The 14,324-nt window shown below is 54.3% G+C and overlaps 4 protein-coding genes across 4 annotated transcripts in view; 1 reads left to right on the forward strand and 3 right to left on the reverse strand.

The window, feature by feature from the left end:
• VOLCADRAFT_90939 (uncharacterized protein) overlaps window positions 1–1,887 on the reverse strand; it is a gene marked incomplete at both ends in the record, with an annotated part of 2,590 nt that extends 703 nt beyond the window's left edge. Inside the window, 3 exons of the mRNA XM_002950561.1 lie at window positions 791–984; window positions 1,019–1,639; window positions 1,797–1,887. Of these exons, the coding sequence (XP_002950607.1) occupies window positions 791–984; window positions 1,019–1,639; window positions 1,797–1,887 (906 nt within the window). The remainder of the gene's footprint in view (window positions 1–790; window positions 985–1,018; window positions 1,640–1,796) is intronic.
• A 2,753-nt stretch (window positions 1,888–4,640) lies between these two features.
• Window positions 4,641–6,146, reverse strand: VOLCADRAFT_90940 (uncharacterized protein; the record flags this gene model as incomplete). The annotated part of the gene is made up of 2 exons (XM_002950562.1): window positions 4,641–4,787; window positions 4,941–6,146. The coding sequence occupies 2 exons, from the start codon at window positions 6,144–6,146 to the stop codon at window positions 4,641–4,643; spliced, it is 1,353 nt and encodes a 450-aa protein (XP_002950608.1).
• Window positions 6,147–7,605: 1,459 nt separating this feature from the next.
• On the forward strand, window positions 7,606–13,699 carry VOLCADRAFT_90941 (uncharacterized protein; the record flags this gene model as incomplete). The annotated part of the gene is made up of 12 exons (XM_002950453.1): window positions 7,606–7,733; window positions 7,952–8,102; window positions 9,013–9,131; window positions 9,298–9,384; window positions 10,152–10,303; window positions 11,159–11,360; window positions 11,749–11,785; window positions 11,859–12,101; window positions 12,373–12,381; window positions 12,555–12,755; window positions 13,232–13,468; window positions 13,658–13,699. The coding sequence occupies 12 exons, from the start codon at window positions 7,606–7,608 to the stop codon at window positions 13,697–13,699; spliced, it is 1,608 nt and encodes a 535-aa protein (XP_002950499.1).
• Window positions 13,700–14,131: 432 nt separating this feature from the next.
• The window catches only part of VOLCADRAFT_90942 (uncharacterized protein), a gene marked incomplete at both ends in the record, with an annotated part of 15,301 nt that continues 15,108 nt past the window's right edge, over window positions 14,132–14,324 (reverse strand). The window contains one exon of the mRNA XM_002950563.1: window positions 14,132–14,214. Coding sequence (XP_002950609.1) covers window positions 14,132–14,214 — 83 coding nt within the window. The remainder of the gene's footprint in view (window positions 14,215–14,324) is intronic.

Below are 14,324 nucleotides of genomic sequence, written 5' to 3' on the forward strand. Positions count from 1 at the left end.
TACATACATACATACATACATACATACATACATACATACATACATACATACATACATACATACATACATACATACATACATACATACATACATACATACATACATACATACATACATACATACATACATACATACATACATACATACATACATACATACATACATACATACATACATACATACATACAAGGAAATATAATGGAGCGAGCAGAAAGACAAGGGCGGACGGACATCGTGGGGGGCATCGGACGGGACGATCCACATACATACGTACATAAAGCGCTAGGCATGAGGATAGATTGCAGGGGCGGGGTAATGATGATGATAATGACGAATGCAACTATCAAGTTAATGCATCATCATCATCATCATCGAGGGCATCTGTGATCAGCAGGAATATCCGGTGGGGTGAGTGCTGGGAGTACGGCTAGCAGCAGGCGGCCGGGGAAACGCGGCCCACATTAGGGGGTGTGCAGGTGCAGGTGCAGGTACTCCAAACACGCACACAACGGCGACCATTGAAAACTTCGGAAGTACCACAATCCTACAATTATTTTCAAACAGTGGTGCTTCGCATACATGCATATGTATGTGTATGGGGATTTTAGCGTTGACGCGTATCAGCTTCGTCCTGCTTAGCGGGCTCAAGAACGCCTCGCTCGCTGCTACTGCCTACTGTTCCCCGGGGGGCTTCGCCTTGCTTCACGAAACCGAATGGCGTCGGACGGCCAGGCGGACATACACATACGATTTGTCGTACATCCGTACATCCCGTACTCTTCACACTCACCCTAAAGTTCCGTAGGCACGGTGTTGTCGTATCCAGCACCAGCGGCGCCACAGCTAACTGAATGGCAACCGCCCTATTCACGTCGTACACCTCCAGGGCGGGACCATCGGGGTAGCGGAGCCGCAGGGGCGCCAGGCTGGCCTCCAGCGCCGCGTTGTGGGCCGCCACTGCCGCCCTCAGCGGGGCCCTTGCGGCTTCCGGCACCAACGGTGCTGCGTCAATAGGTACCAGGTTCCACGATGCGGTCACGAGCGCTGCATGAGTTGAGGTTTACGCTGGCGCTGCCGGATCCGCTGGAGCTTCCATTGGAGGTTTCCTTAGTTTCGGAAACGTTATTCTGTGCGTGGGTAGACGTGGTTGTGGGCGTGGAAATTGGCTTGGTGGTGGTGGTGGTGGTTTTGGTGGTGGCAGCTGTCGCCGCTGCAGCAGAAGCAGCAGCAGCAGGTGCAGCTGGTGACGGCGTCAGGGCTGCCATGAGCCGATCCAGAGCAGCCACCCTGCAAGAGAGGACCCTCCCAACAGTCGTCTGCAAGACCAGGGGGTCGGCGAGCTGTGAGTCGGGCAGTGAATAGAAGTCATTGGGGCCGATGAACACGACGTACAAGCGACCCGCGGGTCGGCAGACGGTGGAATTTACCGCTGCCTGCGGCGGCACTGGACGCAGCGGCGAGCAGCTGCCGTTGGCGACGGTATCTGTCGGTGGGGGAAGTCCTATGGCAGAGCTCTCGTCAGCTGTGGCGCTGGGGGCGGAGGCCAGGTAGAGGGAGATCTGTCGTGAGAGGTTGGGCACGGTAGCGGCGACTCCGGGTACATTGCAAGTTGTGGCACCACCGAAGGCGTAATCCTGGACTGTCAGAGCCCCCGAACGGCCGGTGGCTAGTGCGGCGAAGCGGGCGAGGTAGTCGGGCCAGGCGGGCCCGTCGGTCCAGCGACCCCGGAAATAAGCGTTCGGGGTGGGAGTACGGCACTGAGTCAGGTTTAAAGAGTTCCCTGCGGGCGCACGCACGCACACGCGCCTGGATGGCTATATCCAGCGTGAGAGGTGAGAGGTGAGAGGCAGGAAACGGGGGGGAGGGCGGCCTGCGGTCGATAGGCATTTAATCCCGAACTGATGACTTTGAGAGGTCATCTTCAAATTCTTGAGGTTGTCTTTAAAATGACATAAGGGGCAGGCGACACACACGTCAGCAGGGCGGCGTGGGGAGAGCTGTCAACAGTAGCTGCGAAAAGGTTATTAAGCGGAGCGCATCTTAGTGCGTCGTGATGTAGCCTGCGTGGTGAGGTAGCCATTCTCTGAAGATGTGAAAACACGCACGCGGCCGCGGTAGTAGCAGCAGCAGCAGCGACAGGCAAAAACCTTTAAAAAAATAACCCTAATTTTGTTACTTTGCTTCTGGTCTCGTATCTCGTCTCGTCTCGTCTCGTCTCGTCTCGTATGATATTATTCTCCACGTTCGTGATTTTAAATCTTTCCAGGTCCGTCCAGCTGGACGAAAACCGACACTAACAGAACCTAACCGACAAGATGAGTCAACGGATACAGCTGAAGCATGTACCATGCAATGCGTGTAATGATGTCATCAAAACGGCGGTACCCTACCTGTATCACTCAGAGAGTCACCAAAGATGATGAGCGGGGCAAACCGCGTTAATACCTGCAGCGGCGCAGCAGTTCTGCCACTGCTGCTGCTGCTGCCACTGCTGCCACTGCTGCTGTTACCGCTGGCGTTCTCAGTAGGCCAGGAGCAAACAGACTGAAAACATGAGAATGCAATAAGTGCGAAAACAAGAATGGTTTGAGACGGGCGCTGCTGGCGGCGCTCTATTGCTGTCCGCATGATGATATATTGCTTTTGGCAGTTCGTTGTTAAGCGAGCAGGCTGTTGTCCTTCAGCTGCTGCGCGTACCGCTGCGTAAATTCAGCAATGTGTCTTCTTTATAGATCACAACATGTAACTTGTCTTGTATATGGAAAGAAGCTAGAGCGACATACATACATGGGTTCACGGGCGTAGTTTATATATACATAAACACGACCGTAGCGCTAGCGCTCCAATGACGTTGTGTGATAGTCGGTCGGAAGGACCAAACATTTCAACCGATTAATATTTTCCAACACACAGTTGTCGGTTGCGCCGGTCGGCGCTATTCCCTTTTCCGGCGGCGCTTGGACTTTTCGAAGCCCAGCAGCCAAGATAGAGACCCCCCGACGGCAACGGTCAACCGTTGCGCCCGCTAGTTGGTTGACTTCCGAGAGTCTAGGCAGATCCGAAATGACAGTAACAACGCCTTTCGCGGCAATGTGGCCGCAAGCATACAAGGATTGTTCTGTTTATTGGGCTTCTAGGCCAGCAGCAGCTTCGTGTCTTGGTGAGGAACGTTGCTTGTTGTTGGAGAGTGATTAAGCTGTTCGTATACCTCTGAAACCTGTGATGAGGAGTTAAGACTGCCCGTAAGTCGCTTTATAACCTCTCTTAGGATTTTGGTGTTGTTAGCTTTATCATTAGCTTTATATAGAATCTTCTCCCCTTTCCTTTCGAGCTGTTACGAGGGCCTCTGCCGGCTAAGAACTACTTCAAAAGGTTTCCAAGCCACCCACTGTGTAGTAGCTGGCCGCTGAAAAGGCCTCTCGAGATGCTGGTGGTCGCGCTACGCGCGTATTTGTATAGCCACCCACTGCCTCCCACCGGCAGCTGTAGATCGCTGCAAGGAATATGCAGTGAAACAAGGCGCAATACAATATGCGAATATGAAGCGCCTATATTAAATGGGATCTTGCTTCTACTGGAAGAAGGCAAATAAACGCTACAGGCAACAAAAACTGTTAGGTGTGCGACTGCGCCGACATATGGCCAAGATGACGAACATCTGAAAAACCTTAAAACCGAACTTTGCCTTTTCTGTCTATCAGGCCCCAACTCTCCGCGTGCTCATTTTTTTCGAAACCCCCACCATGCAATCAAAATGGACGAGCAAAAACAATAAATTATCTTAAATGAAATACATAAAACACACATCATGATGTATCCTCGCTCTATTCGCTCCAGCTCTGGCATACGTCTGTATGTGTCGATCGTTGCTTGGACACACATGATAATAACAGCATGTACATAACGCATGCACATCTCTCGTCGCCCGCACTGCCATGTGTCCGATTTGCTGATGACGACGTGTCACCGTACACGCACTCGTTCTTGATTTCAGCAATACGCTCATGTACGTGTGTACTTGCGTAATAAGGTCGAGTACGTCATGATGCATGTCGTGCGGGAAGCTCATGTTTATGATACACCCCTACCTGCCGCCGCTCAAGCCAGCCTGACCAGCTGACATCCAGCCACTCGAACATGAGCCCACGGAGCGGCCGCACATCACACACTCATGTCTTGCTTTGGATGGTTGCCTTCTGTGGTATCGCGGATGACAGATCCCGTGATACCCAGGCTACCACACCTTCGCGTACGCACCCATCTATCTATCTATCTATCTATCTACCTATACACACGCTTACCCGGCTCCGCTCAACATCCAAGCACACAACACTATGCACGTGCCCATCCACAGGGCCCCCCTGGGGAACCATACACTCTTAAGGGGGGAGGAGCCCCATAACCTCAAAACACAACAAAGTGCGTCAAATCACAGGCACGCATGTATACATACATACTGACATACTTACACACACTCCCACACATGGGCGGCTCCGTCGTGTGTGTGTGTGTGTGTGTGTGCGTTATGGTTGTTACAGTGGGCTCCAGACTCACAAAGAATAGAGCCAGCGGGCCAGCGGGCCGTGCCTTACTGCACTAGAGTCCTACAACCCACCCCGTCGTGTTCCGCCTGCTGGCTGCTACAGCCAACCCAGATGCTTTGCGAGTGGCTGAGCGACCAGCTGGAGGTGCGCCGCAGTCGTAGGGTGCAAGCCGTCGAAGGACAACAGGTGCTCTGGGTGGCTGCACACGTCAGCACGCTCAGCGGAGGTAGCGACCTGAGCCGCCTGTGCAAATACCGACAACGTTGTGTCCTACAAACAGGGAATCGGCGATTCGAAAAACTTAATGTTAGGTGTAAACCCTGACAGAAAAAAACAAGTAGCAGAACACATTCACAAACTCAAATTTCATGAACTATGCAGAATGTTAGCACTCACCGTGGGCCTGAGCACGCACCGACCCGTGGTGTTGAACCCGTCCTTCGCCGCCGCCAGCCCGGCGGCGATCGACGCATTCACGTCGTACAGCTCCAAGCTGGGACCGCTCGGGTAGCGGCGCCGCAGCGTCTCCAGGCTTGTTTCAAGGGCCGATTTGTGCGCAGCCACCGCTGCCGCTACCGCGGGTCGTGCGGCGTCTGGCACCAACGGCGCCAGGTTCACAGGCGCTAAGCCCCACACCATAACCCGGTCACGGACATGGCAGCCGCCACCGCCAGCTCCCCCAACTGCCGGCGCTGCCAGCAGGGCACGTTTCCGCGGGCTGCGGTGAAGATTGGATGCCGCAGTTACCCGGGCATTGGTAGCTCCCTTAACATCGACCTCGCCGACATGTCTTTCGTCTCCACCCTTGCCGTTGTCGTACATGGCGGCGTTACCGGAAGTAGCAATGGCGGCGCCATCATCGCCGCCACCACCAGCACTGCCTCGTGCTAGCGGTGAGGCCGCCGCTCCAGCAGCATAAGCACCGGCACCGGCGCTTGCATTGGTGGTTGGTGGCTGGGGAGACGGCTGCTGCTTCGGTGAGAGCGCCGCCATGAGCTGCTCGAGCGCAGCTGCTGTACAAGCGGTAATATTGGCTGCGGTCCTCTCCGTGACCCGTGGGTCGGCGATATCTTTCGAATTTAGGAGGATCAGGTCGTTATGGCCAATAAACACAAAGTACAACCGACCCGCGGGTCGGCAGCTCTGGAAGCTGTCGTTGAATGCCGCTGCCGCCGGCATCGGCTGTAACGGCATGCAACTACTACTGCCGTCGTCAGTGGTGGTGTTGGCGGTGGTGGTAGCGGCGGCAGCCGGCGCGACTGTTGCCGTACCGTTATCTGCGCTTGCGCTGGGTTGTCCGTCAAGATACGACGAAATCTGCTCAGCAAGATTGGGAACAGCGCGCGCGATACCGCCTAGTCGACAGGCTGTAGAACCGCCGTACGCGTAATTGACAACGGTAACTGGGGAGGATCTATTCCGGGCAGCCGCCATGCGAGCCAGATGATCCACCCAGTTTGGTCCGTTGGAGAAGCGGCCGCGCCAGTAGACATTCGGTGAGGGCAAAGCACAGCGAGTTTCATTGAAGACATTTCCTGCTTTTGCGAAATCATCGTTAGTGACATGTATGTGTGTATAGTTGTTACAGTGGGTTCCAGACATGTGACATGTGTTTTAGACTTGTGGATTTCCTGCTACAACAGGTTTACAACAGGTAACGCACATCAGCATAGATTTTGAGATAATCATGAAATGTTGTGAAAATACTAACGCACAAGCCTACGTTTGGAATTTCGAAAGAAGTGAAGTTCGTCACTGCTGATAAAACTTCGCTTAGGGTTTAGGTCCACTGAGAATCCTCGGGCAAAACGCATCGTGAGCGGCTTGCAGTCCTTCGTCGCCTCAAGAATCGTTCTCTAGTTATAAAATGAAAGTGTCAATGTATAGGGATCGTACCTGTGTCACTGACGGAGTCACCGAAGATGATGATGGCTGGAAACGCGCCTACCGTGGCATTAATCCCGAGGGGTTTCGTAGCGCATACAGCATCGTAACTCTTCCATAACAGCAGCGAAACAACTTGTATTACATTATTAAGGCGTAGGCGCTGAAGCCGTGATGCATACATAGTGGATTCTAACCGTCGAGCGAAGCGGCTACTTATCATGCTGCAAGTTCTATCACACAACGGATACTCTACCAGTCAGTGAAATTTGTCTCTATGTGCACAATGGGCCCAAGATATGAACATCTGAAACTTTCGATCGCCCTTTGGAATCCAAGGGTGGATCCCATGCCATGGGTACATCACGCTACACCTCCAGCGTTCGTAGTGCGCCTCGGAATATAATAATAATCTCTCAGGTTGTAATAGTTGACTATGAAGTTCACTGTTATCACCGTGGGGCAGCGTCCAGAGAGCCTGAAGCAATTCCTTCCTTTTTGGACGGGGCCATCGTGTTTAGTTTAGTTTACAATACTTATAAAGTACTTTCATCTGAAATTGGAATGATGTTATGACGCCAAGTGCGAGAACTGCTTGTACATTTTAGCCGCAACCTATGCATACTGGGCCCTACTGTATAGTAATTTCCTCGAGGGAGGAGCCAATTTCAGTTTCTTTGTCGACAGTTTCTGATTACGCCGGGGTCGGGTGTTGTTCCGTCTACGCCGAACCATTTCTTATCCATCGGCCGCTAGTGCCCCTGGCCCCAGCCCGACCCTACTGTCCTCCCGAGAGCTGCAATCTCCCACATGGTCCAGTTACATCGTACGGCATCATCATGGACGGGACCGAATCGTACCGCGGGTCTCGCAGCACCTTCTCCATGGCGCGCGTCTTGTGTCTCCTTCACCCGCGTTCCTTATAAAGCTTACAACTGCAAAGGAAGCGCCGCGCGTTACGGCCACCGCAGCGCCGCCGCAGCAGCTACAGCAGCCGTACTAGCTCCATTATCTACAGCGCCGGTGGCAGCTGACCGCATACATTGTCCGCAACTCGGGCCGCGCCGGCGCATCCTCCAACTAAAATGCTTGTTGGCTACAGCCCGCCGTCAGGATTTAAGGAGCCGCCGGTGTAGCAGCGAAATCGGCAGTAGCAGCTGCTGCTACGGCAAGACTTATGCCCCGGTCACAACGTGCCCCGCCGCCGCTGGCAGTGCCGCCAGTAGCAGCAACACCTGTGATGGGGGCAGCGGTAGTAGCAGTATCAGAGGCAGCAGTCACGGCAGTAGCGGCTGTAGCACGGAGGTGGGCTCCCAGGGCCCCCTGTCGACGGACGCATCGAGCGGGTCGTCGAACGAGCCGCCACCGGCTGCACTATCGAGGTCGAATTGCAAGGCTGGAGCAACCCCGGCGGCGGCAGCAACGGCGGCGGCGGCGGCGATGGCACCACCTTCGACCTCATCCTCTTCTTCATCATCATCGTCATCTTCACCATTGTCATTACCATTATCGTCGTCTTCGAGACCCCAGGACGATGAAATCGCACTCCGCATCGCGGCGTCACGCGCCCGCCGCGGCACCCGATTGTCGTACAGATGCCCTGCCTGCTCCATCTCCGCCGCCACGCCCGCCAACATTGCCCGCCACATGGCGCTGTGTTGTCGGGATCTGATGGTCCCCAACGAGTCGGCTTGGGCACAGGTGTGCGTGCGTGTGTGTGTGTATGTATGTATGTATGTATGTGTCTGTGAAGGTTAGAAGTATCTGACTGGGCCTGACAGTGGCCAGGGACTGCTGCCCAGCCCCAACGTGTGTGTGTATGTATGTATGTTGTTACAGGGTGGTTAACTTCGCCAGCGGCCCCCTTTCCCGGGGCAGTCCCTGCTCTCCCCTGCTAGAGGGGCACCCTAATCCGTCACCCCATCCGACTTCAGAATGTATTCGTTGGGTTCGGCAACTCACCACCAGCATCCAACCAAATCTAGCGGATCAACGGCGCATCAACTTAGTTCCTGGTCAGCTCGCAAGTTGATATTATCACGTCCTACACCGTCCATATGATGGGGGGCCACCTCCCATTTCATCACTCCTCAAACACCCGAGGAGCTGGCAGGCGGATTTGAACCCGGGTCGACTGGATCGACTGGGAGCAGAAGTCAGGCCTTAACTTCTGCCAGCCGCCTGCTGTATGTATGTATGTGTGTATGTATGTTTCTATGGTTCGCGGTTCGGGGGAAAAGGCCAGGAGCTGCATCGCTTTCCCACATGCACATACACATACTACACATACTACACATACTACACATACTACACATACTACACATACTACACATACTACACATACTACACATACTACACATACTACACATACTACACATGATGCTTATAAGCATTTTTTCCAGAAGAACAGTCTCAAAACGTTAACGAGGCTGGCAACAGGAATCAACACCTTACCTTGTCCCAGTCGCTCCTTAGCAAATCCGACCACAGAATCTGACCTGCCGTACAGGATTACCTCACCCTGCACGCTTCCTACTTCCCGTACACTGCACTTGCTTCCCGTACATTGTACTGCCATGTACAGCTTGAGTCGCTAGCTCGGGGGTATCCATCCCCTCAGCACGACGCGGTGGTGGAGCTCCTCCACGCGGGGGGGCGTCAGGAGCAGGAGCTGCGGCGGCGTGTGCTAGCGTGTGTGTTTTGGTGAGGAGGGGGGAACGGGGGGGGGGAGAAACTCTGATGATGAACTCCAAACGTTTAACGCGGGCTTCTTCCGTTTTCGGACGCGAAATGTGTACGGGTGCTGTAGTATGACCCGTGGGTCGCTGTGTCGGTCTGTTTGTGTGTTTGCTGTTCTTATTGCCGTCAGGTCGGGAGCTGTGGATCCCGAGACGGGTCTGCCGCGGCGCCTGGAGGCGGCTGAGGCAGCTCGCAGACTGGGACTGCCACCCGCCAGGTTGGAGCAGGGAGGAGGGCAAAAGTAGGGAAAGACTGGTGATTAAAAAAACTAATTGTTTTTATGCGTTTTTTGTTTATGCCGTTTTGTTTATGCGTTTGTTCTTTATGTATAGCGTCCCGCGCATCTGGTCTTGTGGCTTGTGCTGGGCTGGGCTGACCTGTGCGACGCGATTGACAACACATTCATGCGCGCGCGTGTGTGTGTGTGTGTGTGCGTGTGTGTGTGTGTGTGTGTGTATTTGTCTGTGTGTGTGTGTCTGTGTGTGTGTGTATTTGTGTGTGTATGCCTGTGTAATTAAGTTACAAATTGGAGTTGAGACTATATAAAGCCCGGGTCTAAAATTCATGAGGTAACTTTCCACCCGGGTGGGGGGGGACCCACACGACCTTGCTTTAGCGGCCGCTACGTGGAAACGCTCTACACCTGCCATGTAGTCAGCACTGCAGCAACAGCGACTTTACGCCAATTGTATAAAACCCTACTCTTAAAGCCCAACTTTCCTCTCACCCTTGAATCGCCGTGAGCCGCGGTGACGTCATCACCGCTCGGGACTCACCAGGTTGGGGCTCAGTTTGGTTTGGGGAGGACGCCGACAGCTCCTTCCTTAGTTCCTTTTGCACATGATTTACACATGATTTCCCCTTTCCCCCTTTGATACACTCTTGCCCTGGCAGCAGCTTCATCCGTGTGTGGTTCGTCCTCCCCCCCCCTCTCCCCCTCCTCCTCCCCCCCCTCTCCCCCCCCCTTCAATCCGCTGTCCTCAGGACCTCGGCGGTGTTGCAGCGGGCCATGGCCGCCGTTCCCCTGGCAGCTGATTGGGGGGGAGAACCCCTGGATGTCGTACATGAGGACGAGCATTTCTTGGCGGTTAACAAACCGCCGGGGATGCACACGGCACCCATACACCGCTTCGCAGGTACGTGTACGACATCCACATAGAGACAGGATGCTGTGCGAGTTGCCGTACGGGGCCCTCCTAATAGCGCATATCTTGTACATCTCCGAATGCGTCCACTACAGATATATTATTTTGTAGACCCTCCCGATTAGGAAAGAAAGCTCTCCTGGACGACCGTTTGAACGAGCCGCGTCCGTGCCTGTTTTGGCTACAGCTACCTGTAGGCGTGTAGCTATGGTACGTAACAATCGCGAGGAAGGCCTGTGTGATCCTTTCCCTTCCCAGGGTCCTGATCTCTATGAAACGTCGTATCCATCCCGTTCGTACTGTACGGCATGATAGGTGGCTCCGTTGTGAATAAGGTCATCGCCTACCTCAACCGGCACCGGGCTGGCAAGTATAGAGCCGCCGGCGGCGGCGGCGGCGGCGGCGGCGGCAGCAGCGGCAGCAGCGGGGATGGCATCCCGGTGAGTGTTCGAATTAACCGCGAGACACAAGCTCGCGCGGCTGCAGCTAGGCAGAGCACTAAGTTGTTGGAAATATTTATTGAAATCAGTGCAACAACAAACGGGATTCTGATAGATTTTTCTCTCATATTTTTTCCATATTGCGCTCTTTAGAGCGCTCCAAACATTTGCTCTATCCTAACTAGGTACGGAAAAAAAGGTGAAGCAGTTGCATGTACGGCATGTCGTAGGATTAATGCCATGTACGTGAGGCTCTCGGTGTTGTTGCGTCACGCAAGCGATGTTTCTTGCTCACGGAAGGTGTTTGGTGTTTGAAAATAACAGGTCACGCTCATAAACCCGTCGTACGGCGGTGCCGTACTTCCTGAGCTGATGCCGCTTCCGGAGCCGTTCTCTTTCACGTCAGCCGCCGCCGCCGCAACGTCTTCGGAGGAGCCTTGGGTTGGCGATGACGGCAGCGAGACCACGGCGGCGGCACCAGCATCCGGTCGTACAGTGCCGTACCAACTGGAGCCGTACGTACTGCACCGTCTGGACATGAATACGTCGGGTCTGTTGCTGTTCGCGAAGCGGCCCGAAGTCGTTGCTGGGATGCACCGGCAGTTCAGGTAATGACTAGTAACCGTGTTTTACTTGAGCCTGTGCTTTTTGAGGCGCAGTAATGATCACATCACCCGTCATTTTAAGGCGGCTTTTGGGCAGTTTTAAGCGTGTCTCGCCTGCTTTTGCCTGCGTAATTAAAGCTCCTTTGGGGATATATTGTTTTCCCGCAGCGATGCTTCTCCGCTTGGCTGTTTCTAATGCAAGGCCACCTATCTACCTGTTTATTTATCTTTATGTCCTTGATAGCGACGCAGTGTGGTCAACAAATTTTATCTTTTCTCTTTCCGTTCTCTGTTCCCGGAAAGATGCGCATCACATCATCCTTGTAACACTCGTGGCCTACTTAAGCTCCCTCGTTCATCTGCATATGACCACCATCACCACCGACGACAGGGAGCGCACTCTACGCAAGCTGTACTTGGCGGCGGCGGTGGGCTGCCCGAGTGGGACCAACCCGCCCTCATCCTTAACCTCCAATGCTGCCGCCACTACTGCCGCTGCAGCGGGCAGCTGCTGGGACCCGGCCGACTGCATCCAGAACGTTCCGCAATGCGGCGGCAGCGGTGGCGGCAACCTCGGCGGCGGCGGCGGCGGCGGCGGCGGCAGTACACGAGGCGGCGCCTCAGTCGACAGTGATCGCTGGCCCCCCCAAGGCCTCGTCAACCACTTCCCGCACTCCTTTTTCGTGGATGCCCCCATTGACCGCCATCCAGTGCATGCGGTGGCTCGCAGGGTTGCAGCCACGGGTGGGTACGGTACGGTGGGGGTGATAAAGGGGTAAGAAGGAGGTGGGTGGGCGTGGCTGTAGGCTGGCCCTTGGCCCCGTCCCTTCCCTTCGAGAGCTCTCCTCCTCCTCTCCATTCACTCCCGAGAACTCATGCAAGAATCTTGGGAAGTACGGGGTAATCGCTCGCGATTCGATCGCGTGAAGACGTCGTGAAAAGGGAAAAAAAGTACTTGCTCGTAAAAACCCCTCTCCCCCCCCGGCCCTTTTTCCCCCCCCCCCGCCCATCTGAGTGGCAGCAGGTAAGGAGGCATCTACCAGCTTTGCCGTACTGGCCACAAACCCACACGCCGCGCTGGGACCAGCCGCGGGCGGTTCACCCGGCCTGCTCTTCCATGAACGACCTCACGCTGCAGCTGTCATATCACCCTCCTCGCCCTCACCCGCCCTGTCTTCATTATCATTACCTCTCCAGCAGCAGCAGGAGCAGCAGCACAAGCAAGATGGCAGTTACGGCACTAGCATCGGGGCTGTAGCAGCTGCTACTGCCGGTTCCATACCCAGTGGCGCGAGTTTGATGCTGTGCGCGCCTCATACGGGTCGTACACATCAAATTCGTGTGCATCTGCATCACGTGGGACATCCCATCTTGGGCGATGACATCTACGGTGTCACGGTACGGAGTCGGTTGAGGTAGTTGGTTTCGGTTGGGCCGCGTATATCGAACTATGATTGTGATTATGGAACGTACGGGTTGTCCATCCCACTACTTCCAACTACCCAACCAACTACCCAATCAGTATTCAACTAACCAAGATACGAGTCTCCTTTCGTGAACTGGCCTCCATATGTCATCCGGCAGCCGGCTTCCTATCATCTTGCGCATTTTCCATTTCCTCATTTGAAGGAAAAGCCCCAAAACGTTAAAAGAGTTCCTCCTCCTTGACCTTGTTGATCCGCACTTTGCCGGAACTTGCTCTGTCTCTTTTAAAGTTGGTAGCAAAATTAATGAGCTTCCCCATGGAGTGTCCATAAAACCCTATCTTTCTTTTTCTATGTTTCTTTTTTCTTTTTATTCCAAAGCTGCCCCGATCTTCACTGAACATGTTTGGGTTTTCCCACAACTTTTACTGTTGCTTTTGGGCCCTGCAGGGTCCCTGGATGGGTCGGCAAGCCCTCCACGCCGCCGAGCTGCGCTTCACACATCCGCTCACTGGACAAGTTATGCGGCTGAGTGCGCCGCTGCATGATGATATGGCGGCGGCGCTGGCGGCGCTGGGACTGCCGCAGCCTGACGTCGCAACGCTGGCGGAGGCCGCAGCTGAAGCGGAGGAGTGGTGCCGTACTGCCTCTCACGGTAGAGGAGGAGGAGGAGGAGGAGGGGCCGAGGTGAAGCGGTGTCGGGGGGATCGGTAACACTTGGAACTGTGTGTGTGTGTGGTGGGAAAGACGGGGTTGTCTGGGGGAAGGCGAAAGGGGGAATCGGACTTGTTTCGTACCTTTCAAAGCGGTGATTGACGTGCGACGTGTGTACTCGTCTGTGCCTGTACGCCTGTTGTTGGACTCCGCATCTTGGAGCCGCTGGTGCGAGCACTTTTCTCGTCGGAGAACAAGCTGTAGTTGCTATATCGTTTCCGCGAGTTAGAAGCGCGTTTATGTCAGCAGCAGCGCAGCAGACGTGACATCTTGATCCAATACCCAGGAAGTGGTTGAATGCGGAGGGGGAGGGGGAGGGGGGAGGAACGCTCTGATACGGTTGGCGGAACAGCAGCGCGCACGGTTTGCCTTGCCTTACCATTTTCATAAGGGCAAGCATTTCTCCAGTCGTGGTTTTTCTCTTAGGTAATCGGAACGTCGGCTTCTTTTTCGGGACCTTTTCCATATGCTGGTTTGTCGCTTGTGTGTCTTGTCGCTTTCATAAACGTCTCTGTATCTATGTTAACGATTAATTTACGTAGGCTTGTCTCGTGTTTGACGCCTAATTGGGTTCTTTCTGGCCTAACGTTTACCGCTGTATACTTGCAGTTTATAAACTGCAATTGCCAATTCTGCTCAGCTTTTTGCCAGCGCCAGAGGGTGGATCGGCTGATTTGCAAACGTGACAGTGTGACTGCAATTCCCTTCTTTTTGCACATCTTCAGGGCGATTTGACGCAATGCGAGTGCGTACATTTACAAGCGTGACAAAAAAGCTTGACCGTCGGCATGTTTCAAATTGGATGCACTTGACTGCTGCTAAGGAAATG

The sequence above is a fragment of the Volvox carteri genome (genome assembly GCF_000143455.1).
Source record: "Volvox carteri f. nagariensis unplaced genomic scaffold VOLCAscaffold_19, whole genome shotgun sequence".
Lineage (NCBI taxonomy): Eukaryota > Viridiplantae > Chlorophyta > Chlorophyceae > Chlamydomonadales > Volvocaceae > Volvox > Volvox carteri.